The sequence below is a fragment of the Coturnix japonica genome, chromosome 7 (genome assembly GCF_054131305.1).
Source record: "Coturnix japonica strain WE chromosome 7, WE-NBRP24, whole genome shotgun sequence".
NCBI lineage: Eukaryota > Metazoa > Chordata > Aves > Galliformes > Phasianidae > Coturnix > Coturnix japonica.
Genome location: NC_140669.1, coordinates 15,977,027 through 15,989,916, shown reverse-complemented (window position 1 = coordinate 15,989,916; position 12,890 = coordinate 15,977,027). Strand labels below are relative to the sequence as shown.

General features: G+C 32.7%; 1 protein-coding gene across 11 annotated transcripts in view; it reads left to right on the top strand.

The window, feature by feature from the left end:
- Nucleotides 1–12,890, top strand: part of LOC107316752 (sodium channel protein type 1 subunit alpha) — a 77,080-nt gene that overhangs the window by 42,855 nt on the left and 21,335 nt on the right. For 9 of the 11 annotated variants that reach the window (XR_014947923.1, XM_085552389.1, XM_085552393.1 and 6 more), the window contains 9 exons: nucleotides 64–196; nucleotides 969–1,207; nucleotides 3,269–3,442; nucleotides 4,036–4,392; nucleotides 5,075–5,548; nucleotides 6,610–6,727; nucleotides 7,285–7,439; nucleotides 8,643–8,816; nucleotides 10,246–10,368. Coding sequence is in view for 8 of the 11 variants with exons in the window: in XM_085552389.1 (XP_085408515.1) it covers nucleotides 64–196; nucleotides 969–1,207; nucleotides 3,269–3,442; nucleotides 4,036–4,392; nucleotides 5,075–5,548; nucleotides 6,610–6,727; nucleotides 7,285–7,439; nucleotides 8,643–8,816; nucleotides 10,246–10,368 (1,947 nt within the window). In the remaining 3 variants the exon portion in view is untranslated. Of the gene's footprint in view, nucleotides 1–63; nucleotides 197–968; nucleotides 1,208–3,268; nucleotides 3,443–4,035; nucleotides 4,393–5,074; nucleotides 5,549–6,609; nucleotides 6,728–7,284; nucleotides 7,440–8,642; nucleotides 8,817–10,123; nucleotides 10,191–10,245; nucleotides 10,369–12,890 lie in introns of all 11 variants that reach the window. The other 2 variants (XR_014947925.1, XR_014947924.1) reach the window with 1 other exon arrangement.

Genomic DNA, 12,890 nt, shown 5'->3' with positions numbered 1-12,890 from the left:
GGATCTATGTAGTATTTGTTTATTGTTCAAGTGTGGTCTCACCAATTACTGTTCCCTGTGTAGGGCACCACTACAGAGACAGAAATGAGGAAGAGAATATCAGGCTCTTTCCATGTTTCTATGGACTATCTGGAAGATCCAGCTTTAAGAGAGAGAGCAATGAGCATTGCTAGCATCCTTACAAACACTGTGGAAGGTGTGTGTTGTACATAGCTTAATGTCATATTTTTCCTGAAAATTTGATTTGAAACTTAAAAACTGATTTAAAATATCTTAGTAGATACTGTCCAGCAAACCAACAAATACTTATCAATACACTCAGAGGCCTATATTCGTTGAGGTCATTACATAAGTAAGCATTTCTAGTTCATTGTTTTACTACTGTCTACTTTGTGCTTGTTGGGACTACAAAGTTGTGTTTGATGGCAGTAACTGAGGGGACACTTATGCATATTATTAAAAAAACAAAACACTTCACTGTACACAAAAAGATAATGGATCATTTTTCAAATATATAACTACGTATACATATTTTTAGCAGTTCTATTATTCAGTTACTCTTTAAAAGCTCAACTGTATGTGATAAAAATGTTTTTTAGTACTAGAAATGAATATTATGTTGAAAAATTTTATGTAAATAATACAGATTTGAAGTAAAAATATTCACACAATATTGAGGAACAGTCTGACATTTAATCAAGGAACAATGGAATACATAATACAAATACATGTAATACATAAATTGAAACTGATCTCAATAGTGACTGAAATACAAAGTTGTTCCAGATGAATAAGCTTTGAACAAAGTTAAATACATTTGACAGCTACTTTTTAAGACTTTACTAAAGAAGCCCTTTTAAAAATTATAAAGGATATGCCATTGTAGATGGATAACTTGACTGGTATAACTCATCAAGCGTTGAGAATGTTAGAGCAATCACCTCCTTATGAATTCTGCTTTCCCACAGAACTCGAAGAATCGAGACAGAAATGCCCACCGTGTTGGTATAAATTTGCAAATATTTTCTTGATCTGGGACTGCAGTCCTCACTGGTTAAAAGTAAAGCATATTGTCAACTTAGTTGTAATGGATCCATTTGTTGACTTGGCTATTACAATTTGCATTGTTTTAAATACACTCTTTATGGCCATGGAGCATTATCCGATGACTGATGAATTCAGTAATGTACTTTCAGTTGGAAATCTGGTGAGTCTGTTGCTTTTTTTTGTGTTTATGTTTTTAAAGGAAGTTTGTCTGTTTGTTTGTACCTCTTTAGAAAGCAGATTTACTGGCCATTAATTTTCCTCCTGATAGGACTCTATCATAACATTTTTGGAAATTTCACTGTCAAGTCTGGGCCACATAACTTAGAATTCTGTAAAATCAGCATTTTCCTGTGTTCTGCAAAAACCAAATTAAATATTAAAAAAAAATAATAATAAAAAAATGGCACTACTGCTACATTAAGTAAAGTCCACATTAAATAGAAGTTGATTTATCTAGCCACTAAACCAGGAAATGCATTACTTCCATGAAAAAGAAACCATGGGAATAAATGTGTTTCTTTTTCAATCAATACAATACAAATGTGTAAATTATGAATGTGTTCTTAATTGCTTTCATCTTTTGCTCTGTTTCCTGAGTAAAGGTTTACAATTACTAGAAGAGCCATTTAAAGGCATTTCTAAAATTTTCTTCATTGCATGAATTTTTATGTGGATATGTGGGTTATCCTGTTTATTTTAAACATGAGAAATATCCCACTGTAATTTTGTTCTTACAGTCTTTATATTTTTTGGAATTAGGTAATTAGTAATTACCTTTTTTATCATGTTGCCAACTATATTTTCTCCCTTCTACTTCAAAAAGATAAATTATTAAAGAGTTCAGTAGTTAATTTTCTGTAGCTATGATGCTTTTGAACTGACGGGTTTGATCACACAGAAGTATCTGTGGCTGCAGTCCTACTTCATCTCTTATTTTAGGAATCGATTCCTTATAATGTGATTTTTAAAAAATCCTTGTTTTGTAATGAAGAGAAAAAAATATCTTAGATCAAATAAATAACTACAGAGTTTGGAAAGGAAAATTAATAGACAAATTCCTAACTAAATTTCATACGCTTATAGTAGAGGAAGCTCTGAATATGATGCACGATAGCAGTTTGTCTTGCATTATAGCAATTTATAGTCGTGTTTGTCAATCTATCATATAGATCTTGGTGAAAATCAGACTACAAAGAGAGTGTGAGGGATGTGGTTGTAAGCACTATCCTTTTCCAGTCTTAAGGTCCTTGATTTAAGCCCCTTCTCCAATGCAGAAGGCTTCAGAAAGCTTTTCTGGTTATCCCAGTTATTTCTCTTTAGCTGTTGCAGTTGTCTGTTCAGCTTGAAAACTGAGTCAGCAAAAATCGAAAGGAAAGACAAATAAGCAGCACAGTGCAGAGCTCAACCAGCCTTTAATGATGGCTTTAATACTTTCCTATCCTATAAGAAATTCTTCTAATACTCAGAATCACAGCTGCTTTCTCCCAAGCCTACTCAGGCTCAGTACCTTGGTGGCTCCCTAAATATTTTTCCTGCTTCATTCAGAAGATTGAATTCCACAATAGGAAATTATTACCAGAAATATCATGTTTCAAATGCACTTTTAAATGCTATTTCAGTCCTGACATTAAAATGATTGAGTCAGTTGGCTTCACTGAGCTTACTGGCAACACCCACATAGAAGTTTCCTCAGCTTCTGCGAATTGTTGTATCTCTGTTCATCCCCAGTTGTTATAAATGTTATCTCTATTGAACTGAATGGGATTATTATAGGCTGTATAAGCAAAGGAGCTACTCATCAGGAGTCTTAGACTTGGCCTCATTCATAATGCTGTATAATGTAATTAGTGTAACAAAAATTATGTTATGCCATGTAATTTCTTGGAAAGCATTCTGGTTTATGTCGTGAAAATCAAATTAAGGATATTGTTTGTACAGTACATGAGAAGGTCCATATCCTGATGTAGTTGAAATTGGATTACAAATGTTATAAAACAGAAGTTTACACAGTTTCTTCTTCTGTGTAGAACGTAATTAATTGAGAAAAAAAAATTACTTGGTTTGTATGACCTTTGTTAAGGTAAGGTGGTCATAATATATCACTACAGTGAACTATTTATAAGTATCTGTTTTGGATGAGGCTAATTTCAGATAGGTAGCCTAGACAACAGCTAAACCTGCAGTATTGTAAAAAAAGTAATCATTTGCACTCTGAATTCAGGTCTTCACTGGAATCTTCACAGCAGAGATGTTTCTCAAGATAATTGCAATGGATCCTTACTATTATTTTCAAGAAGGCTGGAATATTTTTGATGGATTTATTGTGACCCTTAGCTTGGTTGAGCTTGGTCTTGCAGATGTGGAGGGACTCTCAGTTCTTCGATCATTCAGATTGGTAAATATACGGCAATTGCACTGACCATTCAATGAGGCTTCATTACTTTTTTTTCCCCCTTTTCATTATTTGCTATGATACCGATCATTAAGTCTCTTTCAGTAGTACAAATCCATATGAATCCAAATGTGATACATTACTATGTTCAGTGCAAATAAGTAGAGATCTAGTAGAACAGATAGCAACAGGTGTCTTAGCCTATTTCCAATCTGTTTATTATAAGTCCACACTTTAAAAATCTGTGCACAGACTCTTTAGATAGATGCATTGTACTCTGATTAATATCACAGGAGAAGATCCATTGTGCAAGCAACTGCAGAAAAGTAGCCCCATTTATTTTAAGAGTTGGACCCTAAATTTTAAATTCTATTTGACTAGTAGTTTCTTGGGCTTTGGGTAAAAACTATATTTTGAAGCTATCAAACTCTAACTTAACAAAATTTTAAAACTGACCTTTTGAACATCATGCATGTAGAAAAGAGTATAAACTTTCAACAGTCATACTGGAGGCATTTTTGTTTTCAGTAATATCCATAATTAACTTTGTATTTTTACTGCTGCTTGTTCTAACACTGTTTTCTCTTTTCTTCCAGTTACGAGTCTTCAAATTAGCAAAATCTTGGCCAACTCTAAATATGCTGATTAAGATTATTGGCAACTCAGTGGGGGCTCTGGGAAATTTGACCCTTGTTTTGGCCATCATTGTGTTCATTTTTGCTGTTGTTGGGATGCAGCTGTTTGGGAAAAACTATAAGGAATGTGTCTGCAAAATTGCAAGTGATTGTGTACTTCCACGATGGCATATGCAAGATTTTTTTCACTCTTTTTTGATCGTATTTCGAGTGTTGTGTGGAGAATGGATAGAAACGATGTGGGACTGCATGGAGGTTGCTGGCCAGGCAATGTGCCTTACTGTCTTCATGATGGTCATGGTGATTGGAAACCTAGTGGTACGTAATCAAAACATTAACAAAATACTCGTCAACAACAGAATGGGTTCAATTCTGAAGAGAACTAAGTGTTCTGGCTCTGCTTCAATAAAGCACTTAGGCTGGTGGTTTCAAGCAGTGCTTAAAGTGTAAGAGATTTTTTGGATAGAGAGCAAAGTATTCTGCACCTTGTGATATCAAAAAGCTAAGATCTGATGTTAGAGTGAGCTCTTAGTCACATTCTTAATTTGTCTTTTGGCTGTTTCTAAATATTTGTTCTCCAAATAATTTTAGTTTATGGGTTCTTAATAAATCATTTGCTGTAATTTTTTATTATTTATCACATATGATTAGTCATCTAAATCTAGTTTCTGCTGTGTGAAGGAATAAATTAAACAATTTTATGATGCTGAATAGCAAGTTTGTTATCTCAGATGATAACAAAGACAAAACAAGATGTTTTTTCCACCAAAATATTTATACGCCATCTGGATGTTAAGATGTATTCACAGATATTCATCAGTTGAAATATTTCTGAATAATGAATAAGATGCAATCAAAACAAACAAAAACCCTTCATTTTTCATGGAGAAAGTTTTGAGGGTGCTTTTCAGCCTTCATTGTTACTAATAGGACTTTTCAAACAAAGTGCAAGTTTTTATGGACATAAATTTTTGATTGTTCTTATTTCAACTTTCTGCAGGTACTGAACTTATTTTTGGCCTTGCTGTTGAGCTCATTTAGTGCTGACAACCTTGCTGTGTCAGATGATGATAATGAAATGAACAATCTCCAAATTGCTGTAGCAAGAATGCAGAAGGGCATAGACTACGTGAAAAGAAAAGCGCGTGAATTCATCCAAAAAGCTTTCGTTAAAAAACAAAAAGCTTTAGATGAAATCAAACCACTTGAAGATTTGAACAACAAGAACAGTTGTATTTCCAACCATACTGCAGAATTAAGCAAGGATTACATTAAAGATGTGAACGGAACAACTAGTGGCATCGGCACAGGCAGCAGTGTGGAGAAATACATTATTGATGAAAGTGATTATATGTCATTTATAAACAACCCAAGCCTGACTGTGACAGTGCCCATTGCTGTGGGTGAATCTGACTTTGAAAATTTAAATACAGAGGAGTTCAGCAGTGAATCAGACCTGGAAGAGAGCAAAGAGGTATTTAGATACTTTGTGCATTTCTCTGTGATCCCCTCTGAATGTTTTTCTTCACTCAGCCTAACCCAGTGTATTCATTTGTTACTTCGAGACATCTTTATACATGGGCAAACATAAGCATATAAAGGAAGGTTTAATTCTTGATGAGCAGGAGTGTGAGAAAGGGATAAAAATTACCACGGTTCCTACAGGAGATAGAATGCAAAGAAATGAGGGACCAAGCTAATCAATCAGAACTGCTTATAACCTATGTGTTGTTGAGAACTGTATTTTAGAGAAACTGTTAATTAACATGGTTGATTTTAAAGAACTTAATTTTAGTGTCCAAAGTACATGAAAAAGAATGGTGAATTAAAATGAAAAGTAAATATTTTTTCCAAATGAAAAAGTTTTTTGAAAGTTATGAAAAGTATCTTCATAATAATTTTGAATGGCAAAATATACTGCAAAAGATGAGCCGTATTTGATTGCTAGAAGAAAATAGTATTTCTGCTAAAATATCAAAAAGGCAATATTCAGGTGAAAATGGAATTTAAAAACAAAACCTCTATAAACTATTTCTCATGAAAATTAATGACTGAACTTAAAACTGGATATATCAACCCATTTTCTTGATAAAGATTGTCCTCCACCTCTAAGTACAGCCTTCTATGCTTATTTTTTTTCCCCCCTTATTTCTTTCAGCTGCCCCCTCATTTATATAGTTATATTTGAGCTGTTACCTGCTTTTCTGTAGACTTAACAGATTGCTGCATATATATTTAAGTTGTATTCTGTCCAGATTGAGATCTTTACCACTAATGGTTAGTTGTGATCAAAAATCTTTGCAGGCTTAGAACCATTATTCATATTTTGTGGTTTAAACCTATTTTTATTTAAACCTTATTTACCATTGAAACAGTACAGAGGAAAATTTAAAAACTGTACAATTTTCCCTTTAGTTTGTCAGCAGTTAACTTGCATTGAGTACCAGAACAAAAGAACTATTTAATCCTTCTGAAAAATAGTAATATTTGCCTAAAAATATTTAATGGAAATTTGTGATTCTTTTTTGTTTACAGAAGCTAAATATGTCCAGTTCATCTGAAGGCAGCACAGTTGACATTGGACTTCCTGCAGAAGAGCAACCAGAAGCTGAACCTGAGGAATCCATGGAGCCAGAGGCCTGCTTCACTGAAGGTGTCAGAGACAAAACAAAACTAAACTTATTTATGAAATATAGAATAATTAATTTATAAAACTAGTTATTAATATTTGTGTTTAATTATTTACTTTTTTTTTTTTTTGTCATTTTTTAAGCTATGATTAGAAGCAGTAATACTTTTAGACCATAATTCACCATATGGATATTGAATTTAGTATCTCACATGAAAGTACAATAAAGCATTTGCCCAAGAATTACCACATAGGCTTATCTTAAATTTGAATTAGTATATTTTTATCTCTTACTTTATATTTTATAATTTGGCTTCATCTTGCATGCATTTTTCTCTTTTTTATTCTTGATAAATGAGAAATAATTTTTCTCATCCATTCTTTGAATTGTAAATTTCAGTTTTCTCAATATTAGATTTTATTGCTTTGTAGGAGAAAAAGATCAACTATATGAAAATGCACTGACTTTTCACTAAATAGCACAGCATCTGGAAATGTAGTGTTGTCACTAAGTATACATAACCAACGGTTATGGAATTCAACAAGATCTTTCTTTTTCTTAACACATATGCTTTTGCAAGGCTGTGTACGGAGGTTCAAGTGCTGTCAAGTAAGTGTAGAAGAAGGGAGAGGAAAGCAGTGGTGGAACCTTAGAAAAACATGCTTCAGAATTGTTGAACATAACTGGTTTGAGACTTTCATTGTCTTTATGATTCTCCTCAGCAGTGGAGCTCTGGTGAGTAAAACTTGGAAGTGTTGTAACTTTTTCAGAAAATATTTTTTTAACTTAGTACTCTGTGTTAGAAAGAACATGTAATTTCATGTTTCCAAAGGATCGATACATTTTAGTTTGTTTTAAAACCCACTATTGAATTGTGGTTGATGATACTGATTGAAGAAAACAAAAGCAACAAAGATTTAAACAAAAGAAAATTACAGACAGGAAACCTATGAAGGTCCATCATTGTGTTTTGAGATCAGTTCCCAAAGTGTTAGCATCTCATGCTCCTGGAAGTAACATATGTGTCTGACCTAGGTATCCAAAAGCACTGACACACAGATACTAACTGATAGACAAACATAAATCATTTGAATTGACAGAAGGGTTTCAAAATCTGGCAGGGTAATAATGAATTTTAGTATCAATGAATACCCAGATACCTGTGAGCTGTCAGATCATTCCGGTTCTTTCATTCCAATAAAACCAACAACTTTTATAAGAATTAGTAGTATAATTAAGTTTTAAAAGCAATGAATGGCAAAAATTATAAGATGACAGAAACAGTTACTAAAAAGCAGATGTTATATGTTTGAGCAACATCTCTCAAATATCTAAAATTGAAAAACACAGAAAACATAAATAACATTGCAAGGATCATAAGAAGTTTTATGTATCTAATAAATAGCAATCAATGCAGTTTGTTTGGTTGGTTGTTTTAAGAAAAGAATAACTTATTTTATGATTTATCACTTAACATTTTCAAAAACTAGCAGGTCTTAGCAGCATAAGATCAACTGCTTTGTCATTGTCCTGAAAATTTTACAGCTGTGGCCCTGGGTTTTGAAAATTGATCTCCCTACATATAAACCAGATTTTCTCAGTAGAATTCTGCTCACTCCCATCCCTTTCTAGAATCAAAGCTGTTTTTGAGAACTGAAAACAGTTCGAGTAGAATAACTGAACAGCAGCAATAAATAAAATATCTGACCAGAGAAGCTGTTGTTTCTCCTTCCTGTAAGCTGGAAAATATTTTTCTATAGAGGAACTACATACTGAATTACTAGAAAAGAAACCTTGAAATAAAAGTGATACTCCTACACCTGTTCTTGAAAAAAGCTTGCTTCCTTTTTTTTTTTTTTGTTCCTTCTTGTTGTTAAAACCTAAGCTATATGTTGTTGTTAAACCTAAAACAAATAGCTTTGGATATTTTTCTTACAGGCTTTTGAAGATATATATATAGAACAGCGCAAAACTATCAAGACCATGCTGGAATATGCTGACAAAGTCTTCACTTACATCTTCATTCTGGAAATGCTGCTGAAGTGGGTGGCCTATGGCTATCAAACATATTTTACTAATGCCTGGTGCTGGCTGGACTTCCTGATTGTTGATGTATGTAGTGTGTTTCCTAGGTGATTTTTACATATTTTTTTTTCCATTACTTTCTCTACAACTATAATATTTATGTTTATACCAAGTAGTTTACTTCTCAGTTTAAAAAGTAAGGTAGATGGAAAAAAAAAATCCATAGTTCTATGTTTTTCATAGTTCTATGTTTTACACTTACACTACTACTTTCTTATGCCACAGAATTAATGAAAATAAAATCCAGCTAACAAAAGAATAACTTGGTAAACTGTTCCTGGTAAAACTTACAGGAAAATGAAATATTCAGCAAATTGAAATTTAAAATTAAGATGCATTTTCTCCTGCTTTGAGTGAATTAAGAATGATATAGGTATTTTCTTTAATTTGGCATTGGATTATAACAGCTTGAAAAATTAAGTTTTCAATAGCATAATGAAGGTACTGGAGAAAAAAACCCAAAAAACAAAAAACAAAAAACCAGATTCCAGAAGATCCTAATTTTGCAGGTTAGTAAAGATGAGGATTGGCAAGTATAGAAAAGTTCAAGATTTCACATCTAATACTTGCTTCTAAATATGATTAATGAAGAGCACTGTTATAGGCTTTTCTTTCTATGTTGCTTTGTGGGTGGGTGTTTTTGTGGGTTTTTTGTGTTTTGTTTTGGTTTTTTTTGTTTTTAATAATTAAAAAGTATATTAGACCATTATTTTTTTCAAGTAACTAGTATAGGAATGTGAACAGGATAATGAAGGATCATTCAGGGGAAATGGGATGAAAACTGAAAGTATTATTTTGTCATGAACCATTGTGAATGTAGAGGATACACCATAACACACTGAGGAAATGCAGGGATGTAGAATACATACAGGCAGATGAAGGTGTAACTTCAGTAGTTCCTGCTGTCTGTGGAACTGTAATTTCTGTAATGTATTTTAAGAAACAGCATATTCCAGGTTAATGTCAGTCTATAAAGTACATAAAGTTGGTCTTCAGGCAAAAGCGTTAGTCTAACTGAATACAGAAAAATCAATCTACCGGTTTTCAGTGAAAGTGTTACTCTGTGACCTATCTGCTAACTCAAAACAGGCTTCAATCATTTCCCTTCCAGCTGTGAGCAATCAAAGGAGTATTATCAACTATAATTACTAATCCCAGCAGCACTGTAAAACAGGGGGGAAAAAAAAAACTTTTTTTCCCCCTCAAATCACTGTTAAAATATGAAATTCCTAATTATTAGTGTTTCCAGATACTGTTACCTTATGGCATTTTTGTTTGACTGTTTACTTATCCTTATCTTCTTTCTCATTAATCCTCTTTTTTTTATTTAAAAGATTTCGTATTCCTGAAGAAGGTGGTCCAAAATTAGATTCTTCTAAAGAAGTTTGTCTCACATCTATGGTATGTAAAGTAGTATGTACAATATAATAATTTTCACTTTCCTGTTTTCATATAGGTCTCTTTGGTTAGCTTAACAGCAAATGCATTGGGTTACTCTGAACTTGGTGCCATTAAGTCCCTTAGGACACTAAGAGCTTTGAGACCTCTAAGAGCCTTGTCACGATTTGAAGGCATGAGGGTAAGAAAAAATGAAAGAATCTGAAACTATGCATGCATAAAAAGAATCCATGCATGCAGAATAAGGAATGATAAGTCCATGCAGAAAGGCTGCACCTTTTTATCTATTGCATATCTTTTACTAACAGATAAGCAAAAAGCCTCATCAATTCACCTAAATCCATATGCAGTATCACATAGAAGTTATGTTCATTAAGGTTACTTTACTTTCTAGCCAATCTCAGGAGTTCTCCATTTAAGGCTTTAAAATTACCAACTATGAACTCTCTCAGCAGACTCTTAATAATGAACTAAATAAGTGTGTTTCTCTATTTATACGAGGATCTAATTCAGTGTTAGTTTGTTAAGCTATTTTCTGTTACCAGTTGAAATCCTTAATTTTTCTTCATATTTGATAAACCAAGTTTGGCCTAACAACACTGGATTTTACTAGATCATACCCGAGATGTACGCATATCAGATAGTGATTTAAATTTATTTCTGAGTTTGGCTGACTTTAAAGATAAAAGCTTCTAAAATTAGTTTATTTCTCTATTCTTTTTTGTAAATTCGGTGTTTTTCTTGCTTCAACAAACCTCTATTCAGTACAACGTGTATAAGATTTAGTCATACTTATTCTAAGTAACTTAGAGGCCCTGCTTACTATACATCTCACTCAAGAAAGCATTTAATTTTATTTTTTTTTCATCTGTTTATGCCTTCTGTTCCTAAAAGCCACTGAATACAAACTAACTCTATATGCATGTCATTGAAATATGTTTTAAGAGAATGCATTTTGCTACTTCATGGAAACATGGGAGGAACCAGCGTGCTAATGAATTTCATTTCAATTACAAAATAGTGAAATAGCCTAGAATGCACTGTTTGAACAGCATTTAGATATAAACCGAAGAATAATGAAGTTAAACTGAGACTCTCAGAATTCTTAAATTGTATTCATCAGGCCACATATTTCTACTTCAATAATCATCAGAAGAAATATTGCTAACCATTGACTGCTAGATTAACAGATTTCAGTTTCATTTTTCAGTTTTGCTTTTGGCAGTTTGTGAATTGACAATTCATCAGGGTAAGAGCTGGTCAAATTCTACAGAATGTGTGAGTTGACAGTAAAGTTTAGAATGAATGTTTGATTTAGCAATTTTCTCTTTGTCTTTCTTCATACTTACTGTTCATGAACATTCAGACAAATGTGTTTTTTTTTGCAGGCAAATGTTGGGAAATTACTCTCAGCTTTAATTTTTTTGATAACATTCTGGTCAGCTGCAGGAGGACTGGGAGACTAGTTTAGAAGTTATACAGGAAAATAGATAACACTGGAAGAAAAACAATCATTATTGTAAATACAATGTTGAAAATTATTGTAAAATCTTTTATTCATTTCTTTTCTGTATCCTTACGTGACTGCCACAGTACGTTTCCTACTTAGAACATATATGATATTCATGCTCAAAGAAAAGTACTTATTATTCAAAATCTATATATTGCATTCTTTTATTTCTCACTGTAAAAGTATGAAACTATACCAGAGACCCAATCACATGGTAGTATTTCAGATACACAAGATGAAAAATTCAAGAGCAACTTACTGTATAGGAATCACAGACAAGACTGAAAAAGCAGTAACTGTTAGAGCCATATCTTCCAATATTTATGATGATCAATGAAGTACCTCATACTAGTCACTTAGCAAATGCGACCAGCCAAATGCATAATCTTTCTCTTTACTGGTAGTTATATGCTCTTCTGAAAATGTTTTTTTCAAAGTGGTTGGCAAGCGTGCAGAGCACCTGCCTACTGACAGATATTAGCATTACTTTATGAATGACTCACGAACAGTAAAAAGATTCAAATAACAATTGACCAGCTCATTATAGGAATATACCCATATCAACTTACAGCCTTCTCAGAAACTGAGTTCATTTCATAAAAACCCATTAAAAGAGATTTTGTATTTGCCAACAGGAAGTAAAAATAATTTAGCCTTCCTTGCTTTTCTATATTACACAGACTTATACTAACAAACAAGCTGAGTTTTTTTTATTCAGCATGTATTATTTTCCCCTGAGTTCAAAATGATGTAAAATTTGCCTTGAAAAGAAGAGATCAATTGTATTCAATGGAAGCCCCTGTACATAGGCCACTATGTATAATTTTGGAAAACAAATTGTTAAACAAGCTAGGCTACTTTAGGTTCATATTTGATTATCTTTCTGATGAACAATAAAAATGCAGCATTTTACAGAGCCACTAAACACTAATAGCTTTTTTTTTAATGCAGAAATATCAAAACATACTTCACTCTTTAAATCATGTTATATTTTGCAGTTACAACTCACTTATGAAACAGCATAATTTCAAAACTGAGATAGATAATTTCCACTGACAAAGTGGAAATAAAATCTATGAGTCATTGGTGATGAGACAGTTGCAAATGGTTCGTAGCCTGTGCTTGCTTTGAGCACATAAATGAATTTAGCCATATTAAGGGTATTTAAAATGTATCTACTAGTAATCTACAGT